Source organism: Corapipo altera, unplaced genomic scaffold (assembly GCF_003945725.1).
Source record: "Corapipo altera isolate COAL_440 unplaced genomic scaffold, ASM394572v1 0, whole genome shotgun sequence".
In the NCBI taxonomy this organism is placed as follows: domain Eukaryota; kingdom Metazoa; phylum Chordata; class Aves; order Passeriformes; family Pipridae; genus Corapipo; species Corapipo altera.
The window spans coordinates 717,505-730,798 of record NW_020884872.1 but is presented as its reverse complement, the minus strand read 5'-3'; the positions used below and the strand labels follow the sequence as shown (position 1 = coordinate 730,798).

The window sequence follows — 13,294 nt, the reverse complement described above, 5'->3', positions numbered from 1 at the left end:
GGAGGACAGGCAGGGCCGGGCAGGAGGGCAGGCAGGAGGACAGGCAGGAGGACAGGCAGGGCGGGCAGGGCCGGGCAGAAGGACAGGCAGGGCGGGCAGGGCCGGGCGGGAGGCGGCGCAGGCCGCGGGCAGCGCAGCGCTCCGGGCCGGGCTCTCGGTGCCCTGTCCCCCTCCATGCCGGTGCCCCGGGACTCCGTGAGGGGAGGGCAGGGCCAGGGACGCGTGTCCTACCTCACGGGGCGGCCATGGCGGGCAGGACACCGGGACACGGGGACAGAGGGACACGGGAACCGCAAGAACTGCAGCTCCCGGCAGCCCCGGGAAGGGGCTGAGCCCGCCCCGAGCAGCGCGGCTGCTTCCCGGACATTGATGGATCTGCGGGACGGCCATTCCTGGGCTGATCCCCCAGCGTGGGCAGCAGGGCAGGGGGGGATTGTGCCCCTCTGCCCCCTCAGGGGAGACCCCCCTGCAGAGCTGCTCCAGCCCTGGGGAACAGCACAGCAAGGACATGGAGCTGCTGGAGAGAGTCCAGAGCAGGCCCCAAGAGGATCCCAGGGCTGGAGCAGCTCTGCTGGGAGGAAAGGCTGGGAGAGCTGGGATTGTTCAGCCTGGAGAAGAGAAGCTTTGGAGTGACCTGACTGTGGCCTTGCAGGGCCTGGAGGAGCTCCAGGAAAGATGGAGAGAGACTATTTCCAAGGGATGGAGTGACAGGACAAGGGGGGATGGCTTCAAACTGCCAGAGGGCAGCGATAGATGGGATATTGGGATTTATATATTAGGAGGAAAATCCTCCTTGTGAGGGTGGTGAGGCCCTGGCCCAGGTTTCCCAGAGAAGCTGTGGATGCCCCTGGGTCCCTGGAAGTGTCCAAGGCCAGGTTGGACGGGGCTTGGAGCAACCTGGGCTGGTGGAAGGTGTCTGCTTTGCTCCAAACCTTGTCCAGCCTGGCCTTGGACACTTCCAGGGATCCAGGGGCAGCCACAGTTTCTCTGGGCAACATCTGCCAGGGCCTCACCACCTCACAGACAACACTTCCTTCCCAATATCCCATCTAACCCTGCCCTCTGTCAGTTTAAAGCCATTCCCTGTGTCCTGTCCCTCCATCTCTTGTCCCCAGTCCCTCTCCAGCTCTCCTGGAGCCCCTTCAGGCCCTGCAAGGGGCTCTCAGGTCACCCCAAAGCTTCTCTTCTCCAGGCTGAACAATCCCAGCTCTCCCAGCCTTTCCTCCCAGCAGAGCTGCTCCAGCCCTGGGATCCTCTTGGGGCCTGCTCTGGACTCTCTCCAGCAGCTCCATGTCCTTGCTGTGCTGTTCCCCAGGGCTGGAGCAGCTCTGCAGGGGGGTCTCACAGGAGCAGAGGGGGAGAACCCCTTCCCTTGACCTTCTGGTCACACCTCTCGTCCACCTCCAGCACATCTGGCCCATGACAGCTTCTGTGCCAAATCTCGAGACCAGTCTCCAAAACGAGCCAAAGCTTCCCAAGGAGAAGCAGCCCCTTTTTCATTTATTTTTTAACACGAGCAAAACAAAAACTGTCCAAAAACGCGGCACCAGCCAAAACCTTCCAATAACAAACAAGCCCACAGGACAGCCAGCCAGCTCTGGAAATGTGAATTGAAGTGGTTTTAAGCCTGGCAGGAGGTAAACCCAAAGCCTTGCAAATTGAAACGTGTTTTAATAGTAGAAGTGACACCACTTCTGTTTCTCATTACCCCCCGAGCGTTGTGATACTTCAGCTTCACAGAAGGCAAAGCATATTGGAAACCCGTTTCCCACCCAGTGGAAAGCAGGAATCAGTATGAGAATCCCTCAGGAAGCATAGAAATGGGACAGCTTTGATGGCTGGGTGTGGAAATTCAGGGTGTGAAAGCCAGAAGGTAAAATCTGTGTGATTTACACCGAGCCCTCACTGGTGACAGACATCTGGTTACGAGCAGAGCTCCACCATCCAAACGCATCCCAGATTCCTCTGGAAAACCAAGGAGCAGCAGGAGGGTCAGCTTGGCCAGCTACAGACAGAGGATGAACCTCTGGAAGCTGCCCCAGATGCCCAGGATGTGCTCCTGGATGAGGCTTTTAGTTGAGCAGCTCTCCTACAAACCAGGCCTTGTCGGGAGGCCGGGAGTCAACCTTTGCTGCCAAGGAATAATGACATGGAAATGGGAGTCAGAGCATTAAAAAGTGGTTTGGAGTGAATGCGTGCAGGGATAAGTTGCCTCCTGTGATTCACATCCTAACCCATTGTTCACTCAATAAATGGAGATTGGATATTTTCCTCTATATTTGCGAGTTATTTTTAAGCCGGGCTTAAGTCATTCGGTTCAGCTCTAAGTCAGCACTTTTGGCCACTAATTCGCAGTTATTCCGAGGTGGGAACATGCAGATCTGCTTCTGGATTTGGAAAAAAAGATGCCAAAATCATCAAATTATTCGTTCCCTTGGTTTTATTTTCCCGAAGAGCAGAAAATCTCAGAGCGAAGCACAAACATTTTTCCTGGGAATTTCACAAGGAGCTGTGCCAAGGTCCTCATGGGAACCAGTAAGGTGGGTTGGGAACCAGAAAGGTCAATGGGAACCAGTAAGGTCAATGGGAAACAGTAAGATTGATTAGGAACCAGTAAGGTTGATGGGAACCAGTAAGGTTGATGGGAACCAGTAAGGTCGATGGGAACCAGTAAGATTGATTAGGAACCAGTAAGGTGATGGGAACCAGTAAGTTTGATGGGAACCAGTAAGGTTGATGGGAACCAGTAAGATCGATGGGAACCAGTAAGGCTGATGGGAACCAGTAAGGTAGACTGGTAACCTATAAGGTGGATTGGGAACCAGGAAGGTGGGTTGGGAACCAGTAAGATTGATGGGAACCAGTAAGACTGATTGGAAACCAGTAAGGTTGATGGGAACCAGTAAGGTCAGTGGGAACCAGTAAGGTCAGTGGGAACCAGTAAGGTGGGTTGGGAACCAGTAAGGTCGATGGGAACCAGTAAGGTTGATTGGGAACCAGTAAGATTGATTGGGAACCAGTAAGGTGGATGGGAACCAGTAAGATTGATTGGAAACCAGTAAGTTTGATGGGAACCAGTAAGGTTGATGGGAACCAGTAAGGTTGATGGGAACCAGTAAGACTGATTGGAAAACTGTAAGGTTGATGGGAACCAGTAAGGTGAATTGGGAACCAGTAAGGTGGATTGGGAATCAGTAAGGTTGATGGGAACCATAAGGTGGATGGGAACCAGTTAGGTCAATGGGAACCAGTAAGGTGGGTTGGGAACCAGTAAGGTCGATGGGAACCAGTAAGATTGATTGGAAACCAGTAAGGTTGATGGGAACCAGTAAGGTTGATGGGAACCAGTAAGGTTGGTTTCCTCCATTATACCTCGACCTGTGTGTAAATTTAATGAACAGTTTCCCAGGTTTTCATAATTCCAGTGGGTTCCCCGTGTGTCACTCCATGATTTCCTCACCGCCGGCGTTTCCCGAAGCTCAGGGCGATTCGGGGCTCGTTTTATCCCTCGCTCCCGGGTTTTCATGGATCAGCACCTGGTTCTTGTACTTCTCTCCCCAGTCCTCCACGATGTACTGGTGATAGGGGTCGTTGGAGTGCTCCCTCCTCTTGGACTTCACGGTGCTCACCAGGATGGCCACGATGATGAAGGAGAACATCCCGATCATCACCATCAGGTACAGGATGACGTAGTCGAAGTTCTCGGCCGCCACCTGGGCCTGCAGCTTGTTCGCCGCCTCCGTCATGTTCCTCCTCCAGCCGTTCATGTAGCTGAGAAAGGTGTCCTTGAAAATGTCCTCCACCGCCCAGGTGAGGTTCTTCACCTCAGCCATCCTCGCTGCGGACAACACAACGCTCATTTTAATCAGATATCGGTGATAAAACGGTTGCATTGCTGTGTTTGGTCTGCTGGAGGACAACTCGTGACCATCGCCCCCTCTCTGCTGCTTGGAAGGGCCATTTTAAGGCAGTTGAGAATCCCCAGCTCTGAGGGGTTGTGGTGGGGAAAAAAGGATTTTTCCCCCTGGAGTTAAAAAAAATTATAACCCCTGAGAGGTTATCAACATCTCTTGATGTTGACCCAATCAGCGCCCTTGCAAAATTTAAACCTATCACACCAGACTAGAAAAGAAGGATGATGATGTTGTTGGAGGGAGAAGAGATTTGATCCAATGTAAATATACTGCTTTACCATAGGAGAGATAGTTAGGATGGTGTATATAATGTATTATAAAATTTATTTGTGTAATGATTGTATTATAATTCCCTTCCCCCCCCCATACTGAGTCTTGTGTTGTGTCTGGAAAACCCCTCTCACACTGGGGTGAGTTGTGGGAGGGGGGCTTGGACTCGGGAATTGGATTTTTGGGGGTCTCAAACCACGACAGGGGTTCGGTGTGTTCAGAGACCCAGTGGGGTTTTACACAGAGTCATGGAATGGTTGGGGTTGGGAGGGACCTTGAATGTCATCCAGTTCCAACCCCCAACACCTTCCACTGGACCAGGTTGCTTCAACCTGGCCTTGGACACTTCCAGGGATCCAGGGGCATCACAACCTCTCTGTGCCAGGGCCTCCCCACCCTCACAGCCAACAATTCCTTCCCAATATCCCATCTATCCCTGCCCTCTGGCAGTTTGAAGCCATTCCCCCTTGTCCTGTCCCTCCAGCCCTTGGAAATAGTCTCTCTCCATCTTTTGTGGAGCCCCTTCAGGTCCTGCAAGGCCACAATCAGGTCACCCCAAAGCTTTTCCTCTCCAGGCTGAACAATCCCAGCTCTCCCAGCCTTTCCTCCCAGCAGAGCTGCTCCAGCCCTGGGATCCTCTTGGAGGCCTCCAAGAGGTCCCTCAAACATTGCTGGGCCTCACACACGACCCTGCAGAGTCTTTGTGGCCCCAAAACACCAAAACACACAGTGGGGAAAACCCCCTGCAGGGACAAAAGGAGCTGAGGGAAAAGCCTGGGAAGAGGGAAGGCAGGAGGACAGAGCAGTGTCCGGGGCTGAAGCGTCCCAACAGCAAATCCTGGGGCCACAGAGACCACCCGGAGCAAGGAAGGACAATGACAAATCCCAGCTCTTCTCCAGCTGAACAATCCCAGCTCTCCCAGCCTTTTCTCCCAGCAAAGCTGCTCCAGCCCTGGGATCATCCAGGTGGCCTCCAAGAGGTCTCCTTGCTCTGTGGGAAGCTTTGCTGAAGGCCAGTGAGTTTGGGCCCCCCTGAGCCACCTCAGAGGGGTTGAGGGACAGTCCCTTCCCTACAGAGGGGAGACACCAAGAGCAGAAGGATTTCTCCTGAGGAGAAGCCAAAGCAGAGGTCGGGTCCTCTAAAAGCTGGCAGTTCCACTCCAGCCACTTCTCGGGGTTTCTCAGGGAGGGATGGGACCTTCCCACCCAGGGCGAGGCTGATCCTCATCCCTATGGACACAGGGAAGTGAATTCCTTCAATTCTTCAGGCCAACCAAGCCCTCCAAGCTGTGGAAAGCTCCCAAAAAGAGCCACTTGATCTCAGTTCAATCCTCCAGCAACGAGGAGTTTGGGGCAAGAGGGGGTGGATTTTCAGCATTCATAGGAAATTAGGGGGGTCTCTCAAAATGGAATTCGGGAATTCCTTGGATTTTTGGCCCAGCCTTGTGTGCACACACAGAAGGTCCACACAGAGATTATATTGAATTATATGAATTATATGAATTCAGATTACACTGATATTATACTCGCACACATGCTCAGGCATAGGGGATAAAGGCATTTAATGAAATTATAAGCAAATATAAATACAAACTGCCTTGAAACTTTTATCCTTGTAAAATCTCTCTGCTTTTTCTTTGATTCAGAACAAAATTGCTCTGCTTTTTCAAGAGGAAATAAAGAATTACTGACAGAAACTCGCCTGTGTCTGTAAAAATCTATAAAATCTCTGCTGTTGCTTTGATTCAGAACAAAACTTGCTCTACTCTTCCAATAGGAAATAATTATGGAGAGAAACTCACCTTTCTCTGAGTCCATTTCCAGGAGATTCACTTGGGATTTCCAAATTCCACTGGATAATAAGGTGATAATCTCCAAAAGAGAGCAGCCTCCAGCCTGCTGGACGGGAAAGAAGTGCCTTGCACTGCACACTTTCTGTGTTTATTCAATGAAAAAATGAATCTAATCTCACCTGGAAAGTCAAATATTGGCCGAGAGCTCCCGTCAGTCATCCCGTGGGATGCTGGGAACGACTCTTTGTGCCAGTTGTTGGGAATTCCTGTGTTTTGAAAGCATTTCTGTGCTTTCCTGGGGGTGGATGGAGGTGCAACTCCATGTCTGGTGACCCAGAGGGGAGAAGGGGGAAGATGAGCTCTGCGAAATAATAAGAGGAATTATTAAGAATTGGAATGATTCCCTGTGAGGAAGCAGGGAATTCCTAAAGCAGGGAATTCCTAAAGCAGGGAATTGCTGCTGTTCCCAGCAGTGGGTGGGTTCTGTGTTGGAAGGTGGTTTCCTTGCCCAGGGGAGGGTTTGTTTTCCCCCCACACTCTCAGGGATTTGTCGTTGTCCTTCCTTGCTCCGGGTGGTCTCTGTGGCCCCAGGATTTGCTGTTGGGACACTTCAGCCCCGGACACTGCTCTGTCCTCCTGCCTTCCCTCTTCCCAGGCTTTTCCCTCAGCTCCTTCTGTCCCTGCAGGGGGTTTTCCCCACTGTGTGTTTTGGTGTTTTGGGGCCACAAAGACTCTGCAGGGTCGTGTGTGAGGCCCAGCAATGTTTGAGGGACCTCGTGCAGTGACCTCTTGGAGGCCTCCAAGAGGATCCCAGGGCTGGAGCAGCTCTGCTGGGAGGAAAGGCTGGGAGAGCTGGGATTGTTCAGTCTGGAGAAGAGAAGCTTTGGGGTGACCTGATTGTGGCCTTGCAGGGCCTGAAGGAGCTCCAGGAAAGCTGGAGAGAGACTATTTCCAAGGGCTGGAGGGACAGGACAAGGGGGAATGGCTTCAAACTGAGAAAAAGCAGGGTTAGATGGGATATTGGGAAGGAATTCCTGGCTGTGAGGGTGGGGAGGCCCTGGCCCAGGTTGCCCAGAGAAGCTGTGGCTGCCCCTGGATCCCTGGAAGTGTCCAAAGTCAGGTTGGACGGGGCTTGGAGCAACCTGGGCTAGTGGAAGTTGTCCCTGCCCATGGTAGGGTGTGGCACTGGATGGCATTTAAGGTCCCTCCTAACCCAAACCTTTCTGTGATTCTATGAATAATACAATATCTACAATAATAATATAATAATAATAATTATGATGATGTTGATTATTATTGTTCGTGAGAGGTGAGCACAGAGCAGGGCAGTGAGAGACCTGCCTGTTAGGCTGCTCAACACCCAAATTGTGACTTTCCTTCCCTTTCTCCCACCAGGATCACCCCTGGTAGTGCCCAACCCCTCCACAAAACCAGTCCTCTCCTGCCCCCAGGCCCAGCCCCTCTGAGCTCTGCTCCGGGGGCACCTCACGAGCTGGAGAAGGAAAAGACAAAAAACCTCATTAAAAAAAAAAAAAAACCCAAAACAGAATTAAATGAATGTAGCTTTTATTTCTGGCAAACAGCACATGCTGCCACCTCACTGAGAGCTCTGAGTCACCCCTGAGAAAACAAGTGCCATGAGTGCAAATTTATCCTTCCTTCAACCCATTTCTCCTCCCCCCCATTCCTGGTCAGTCCTGCTTGGTCGATACTTGCAGTGCCACAGATAAAACATATCTATTTTATATATATATATATATATATATATATATATATAAGATGCATCTGTTGTCGAGCAGACATGAAATTTCACTGGAAATTCTGGAAGGTTCCTTGGATAATCCCATTGTGAAGGCATTTGCTGGGTCTCAGTAGCCACGAGGTGCTCGAGGACAGGCAGTGTGGGAATGATGGAAAAGCAGGAGGGGCAGGAAGGGTGAGAGCCTCGATGTTGGTGTCTGGGATGGAGACTGACACTGAAAATGCTCCTGATCTCCTAAAATCATGGAATATCCGAGCTGGAAGGACCCACAAGGATCATCCAGTTCAACTCCTGGCCCTGCCCAGGACACCCCAAGAATCCCCCCCTGTCCCTGAGAGCATTCTCTCAATTCCCCATTAGTTGTTTCCCTTCATTCTCTACAATAAACAAACTTTGCACTTTATTTTCCATCAGCAGCTGCTGATTTTATACCATTTTTTTTGGCCATATTTCCCCTTCATTTTCTTTAAGATGAGAAAATCACTCCTACATAACTTACAGGGTCCATAACTTAGGATCATGAATTTTATAGGGTTAATTCTTAGAGGAAAAAAAAATGGAGCTCCTAAATGTGATTATTGGGGAATTATGAGTATCCTTTAATATGTCCCTGGGTAATTTACCTTTGGCATTTCTTCTATTAATTAAGTTTAAACTGTTCTCTTTCTGTTGACTTTCCTTTAAAAATTAAAGGAAACCTAATTTTTCCTATAGCTTAAGACATTTTCCTGCTCCTTTATTGCAAGTGTTGGTAATTAAAGATGCTGCCTCTTTATTTTTCATTTGCAGCTTTGCTTCTGTGTCTCTTCCCTGTTCCTTTAGTTTTTGCACCAGGCTCTGGGTCAACATTTAACTCTTCTTGCCCTTTAAGATTTCCTCTAAGAAGATCCCAATTCTTTCATTTTCTTTCTGCATTCTTTCTTTTTTTTCTTTCTGCATTCTTTCTTTTTTTTCTTTCTTTCATTCACCTCATGAATGCAGGGCATGATTTTTCTCTCCTAGGAGAAAAGATTTAGGGTTTCTCCACATTTCCTGTATTTTTCAGCACAACTGGGAGTTTTGATACCTTGCCCTGAGCAGGTTGGGTTTTCCCTTTAAAAGAAGAAACCCTTTTGCAATCACTTATTTCTTGTGTAACTGCTCTTCCATCTTTTTTAGGGAGCAACATTTAGAGGTTTCATCTGTAGCTTATTTTCCTGGGGCTTTTGTCTGCTCAATAAATACATTTACTGGTTCAACAGTTTGTTTTTCTGAGAGATCTGGAGACTTAATTGTGTGTTTTAGAGCTTGATCACCCATTGTAACACCTTGGGTGTGTTTGCAGAGTATTGATTTCCAACCTTTCCCATAGGATCAGGCCAAGAGGAACAGCTGATCTGCTGGAAGGTTGGCTGTTATCCATAGGGATGTCCCCAAAGGTTCATGGCTGGTACAAACCTCTCTCTAAATATTAAATTACTTCATGGCTGAAGGTTGTTCCCATCAGGATTCGCCACCCTTAATCTAGAAACAGTGGAGAGGGACACCTGGGGTGGGGACTGGGAGGTGTGACTGTGACTCTTGCACATTGGGAATGCAATTCCTGCCGACTGCTTCCCACTGCAATCCCAAAAAAAACCCCTCAGGTGTGCTGGAGGCCAAGCAGCTCCTGTTCTCCAGAGCTGCCCTTTCCCAGCTCGTTGGCCAGGAGGGCTCTATGTCCCCAGAAAATCCATCCCTGGGGCTGCTCTTTGGGAAGGTGTTTGTTTTCCAGCTTGTTGTGATCTCCGAGAGAGGGGCTACATAAAAATCTCCTGTGGGGCTAAATAGAAATCCCAGAGTCCCAGAATCCCAGAACCATCAGGGTTGGGAGAGACCTTCAGGATCATCCATCCCACCACCAGGATCACCCCTAATCCATGTCCCCAAGGCCACATCCAGACTCTTCCAGAGGCAGGGACTCCACCACCTCCCTGGGACACTTATTGCAAGGCCTGACCACTCTGACAAGGATGTTTTTTTTCCCCTCTAATCTCTGATTTTAATCAGTTTGAGGCCATTTCCTCTCCTCCTTTCCCTCGGGATGTGGCAGCAGAGCCTGACCCCCCCTCCCTGTCCCCTTCTGTCAGGGATTTGTGGGGAGCAATGATGCCAAGAAATGCTCTGCTCCCCTCAGCCCAGGATGGAGAAATGGGAGCAGGAGGAGCCTGCAATCCTCCAGCTTTGTTGCCATGGTTTTCTGTGTCGCTGTTGCAGAAGAAGCTTCGGAGGATAAATGAGGGTGTTGCCTCCCCGCGGCGCTGAAATGCAAAAGCAAACACGGATATTTCGCCACCTTCGACGCTTTGCTTCTGGGGAAATTCACTCCCCGGCCTCTCAGAGATCACAACAAGCTGGAAAATAAACACCTTTGCAAAGAGCAGCCCCAGGGATGGATTTACTGGGGACACAGAGCCCTCCTGGCCAACGAGCTGCTGGGAAAGGGCAGCTCTGGCTCAGATCTAGAGAACAGGAGCTGCTTGGCCTCCAGCACACCTGAGGGGTTTTTTTGGGGGATTGCAGTGGGAAGCAGTCGGCAGGAATTGCAGCCCCGATTTGCAACAGTCACAGTCACACCTGCCAACCCCCACAACCAGAGCCTGGGGTCTCCCTGAGAGGGAGTTTGTGGAGATTGGGGAGTGGAGAGTGGGAGAGGCACCATTGCTGAGGCCACATGTCACTGCCAAGCCCTGTCCTCGTTGTGATAAATAATTGTGATTCGTGAAACAAATGGGTGATTACATCAAAATAAAACAAACGGATTGTAAAACTTAATTACACCTCCATCAAGAAATAAAACAGACCCTTACAAGGTCAAGACCCTTACAAGGCCCTAAACCTCCCTACTATCCTAAAAATAAAATATGGTAGAACTTTAAATCTTTTAGGCACCTGTTCATCCAAGAATGCATGAATTATGACTGGTTGTAGAGATAAACCATTTAGCTTTAGCTGTAAGAAAACCCATATATTAAATACTTAGCAAAAAACTGTAAAATGTATATGTATATGATATAATTAATATGCATGAAGTAGCTAAGTTAAATGCCAAATGTACACTGTAGTAGGTGTGCAGATTTGGGAAACTTGTCCCCATTTCTGTTACCCAGCTGGCTACTTGCTTTTACCATATAATGAATTCCTATTCAAAAACTTATAGAAACTCAAGACTTTGTTTATCCCATAAAGCAGAGGGAAGGGACAGCAGCAGTTGCAGCAACAGGCCCTGGGTTTGGCCCTAGCAGAGGTCACTGATTGCAACAGCTCCTCTGGGCAGAGGCAGCTCCCAGCTCCTGACAGGGCTGATCCCCACAGCAACACCAGTCTCGTTCCTTCTCCTTTCACATCCTCACCACAGAGTGTCCTGGGAGCTGCATCCAAATCCTGACCGAATTCCTGGTTTACCTTATCCCCTTCTTCCCTCTCCCAGCGCCCTGAGAAGCTCTTGGACCTTCTTGCCACAGGACACATCCAGAATGAGGTGATTCAGAGCAAAGAAATTCATCAAGAGTGTTTGAGTAAAAGGACATCGTGTCCAGTGCCAGCAGAGGATTATTGTGGGGAGGTGTGACCACGTTTGCCCCACTGGTATGTTCTTCCTTAAGCTCAGCTTTGTCTATTCCCTTGACTGATTTCTTCACTTCAAAGCTCCCCACCCTGTCTGGGAAAGGGGAGGGAGAGGCAGGAAAGAGGACTGTGGGAAAATTAAAAACACGCCAGCAGGAACCAACCTCTGACAACAGAGACAAAGGGGGGCATGGAAAGGTCACCAGGATGCTCCTGTGGAACTCAAGGGTGCAGAGACTTGATGGAGCTTCAGATGGGACAAGGTGAACAAAAAGGGGTGGGCAGGAGAGCAGACAAAGCCTTTCTAGGAGGTTCTTCAGGGGTCAGAAGGGAAATCACAACCTGCTACCCTCAGGGTGCTTTGTGTCCCTCTTGGCACAAGAGGCTGGCCCAGGAGGGACATCCTGGTGTTGTTGTAGCCCATGGATGTCCCAGAGTGGGTTTCAGCCCCAGGTTTGGTGGCAGAAAGGTGAAGTCCCAGCTGGGAGGTGGCTCAGGGTGGAGGTGCAGGGATCCTTTGGTGCCAGCCCCTCTGGCAAAGTTATTTAACATAAGACTGTCCTGCTTTCAGGCACTTTCATTTGGCTCCTGTGCAGGTCTTGAGGCAGCTCTTGATCAGTGGCTAAACATGTCTGGGAGGGAGGCCAGAAAGTGTGAAGCTGGTTCTTGTGAACAAGCTGGTTCTGCCCTCTGGTTTAAGGGAACTCCACAGAACCAGTGGGGAATTTGGATGGAAAGGCACCTGGAGAGCCTGAACTGGAGCTGAAGTTACCACAGAGAGTGGTGTTGGTAACTCCCATGTCCACAGAATTCCCGAATTACTGCTGAAAAGTGTCCTGTGGGAGGGAACCACCTGCTTTAAAACTCCTCAGCAAAACAAGGGGCCTGATCCACCTGGGCTGGAGAGTTCAGCCCCTTCTCCAGGTGTTTCCTTAGCAAGGAGGCATTTCAAGACATGTTTCAAAACAAAGCCATTTAGAAGACAGAGGGCTGAAGTCAGGGATTAAATTCCAGCCCCTCACTCTCTGAAAAAAATACAAAACATTTCTGAGCCTTCTGTTGGAAGCATTTCCTTGTATCACCAAGCCCTGAAGGTCCTGAAAGCAGGTCTGGGACTTGTCCAGTGGTTTGATCTACACAGACAACTTCTCCTGCTCCAGAAGAACAAGATGGGCTTAAAACCAGGTATCAGCCACGTGTGGAAAGATTCTGCCTTGCTTCACACTTGCTGGCCTCCCTCCCAGACACGTTTAGCCACTGATCAAGAGCTGCCTCAAGACCTGCGCAGGAGCCAAATGAAAGTGCCTGGGATCAGGACAGTCTTACGTTAAATAACTTGGTGTTTAAAACTCCACCGTTGCCTGTGTTTACATGGAAATATCTACATGGAATCATAGAATGGTTGGGGTTGGAAGGGACCTTCAAGATCATCCAGTTCCAACCCCCTGCCATGGGCAGGGACACCTTCCACCGGACCAGGTTGCAAAACAACAGACATATAAACACAAAATTTTATGTATTTTAATCCCTTCTGTTTTTGAAGACTAGAGGAGGGCTTTGCTAAAGAAGGGGAATGAGAAATGCACTGGAGACATCAAGGTACAGCATGAGGCTTGCAGAGGCCGAGCTTAAGCTGGAAAATCTGGGGAGAGAGCAAGTCAGGGTGCAAATCAGGGATATTTGAGAGCAGAACGGAGCTCAACTCACCCCTTCCTCACAGCCTTTGGGGGGAGCTCAGCTTGCACTGAGCTGCTTCCAGGGCTGCACCGAGGCCTCCTCCCACCCAGGGAGCTGCCCTGGCCCTGGATCCCAGTTTGTGGGAATGCTGCTGGCCAGGGATGTGCTGGGAGGCCCCTTGTTCAAATCCTTGGTGCCACTGAGCCACCTACATCAACCTGTGGGACCACAACCACCTACATCAACCTGTGGGACCAGAACCATCACCTCCATCAACTGTGGGACACAACCAT

The 13,294-nt window shown here is 50.1% G+C and overlaps 2 protein-coding genes across 3 annotated transcripts in view; both read right to left on the bottom strand.

Moving 5' to 3' along the window:
- The window catches only part of SMIM11A (small integral membrane protein 11A), a 9,320-nt gene extending 8,971 nt beyond the window's left edge, over window positions 1-349 (bottom strand). For both annotated transcript variants that reach the window (XM_027634495.1, XM_027634518.1), the window contains exon 1: window positions 232-349. The gene's annotated coding sequence lies outside the window, so the exon portion shown is untranslated. The remainder of the gene's footprint in view (window positions 1-231) is intronic.
- A 2,545-nt stretch (window positions 350-2,894) lies between these two features.
- KCNE2 (potassium voltage-gated channel subfamily E regulatory subunit 2) lies at window positions 2,895-4,086 on the bottom strand. The gene has a single exon (XM_027634461.1). The coding sequence runs from the start codon at window positions 3,891-3,893 to the stop codon at window positions 3,480-3,482; it is 414 nt and encodes a 137-aa protein (XP_027490262.1). The 5' UTR covers window positions 3,894-4,086; the 3' UTR covers window positions 2,895-3,479.
- Between the last annotated feature and the right edge of the window lie 9,208 nt (window positions 4,087-13,294).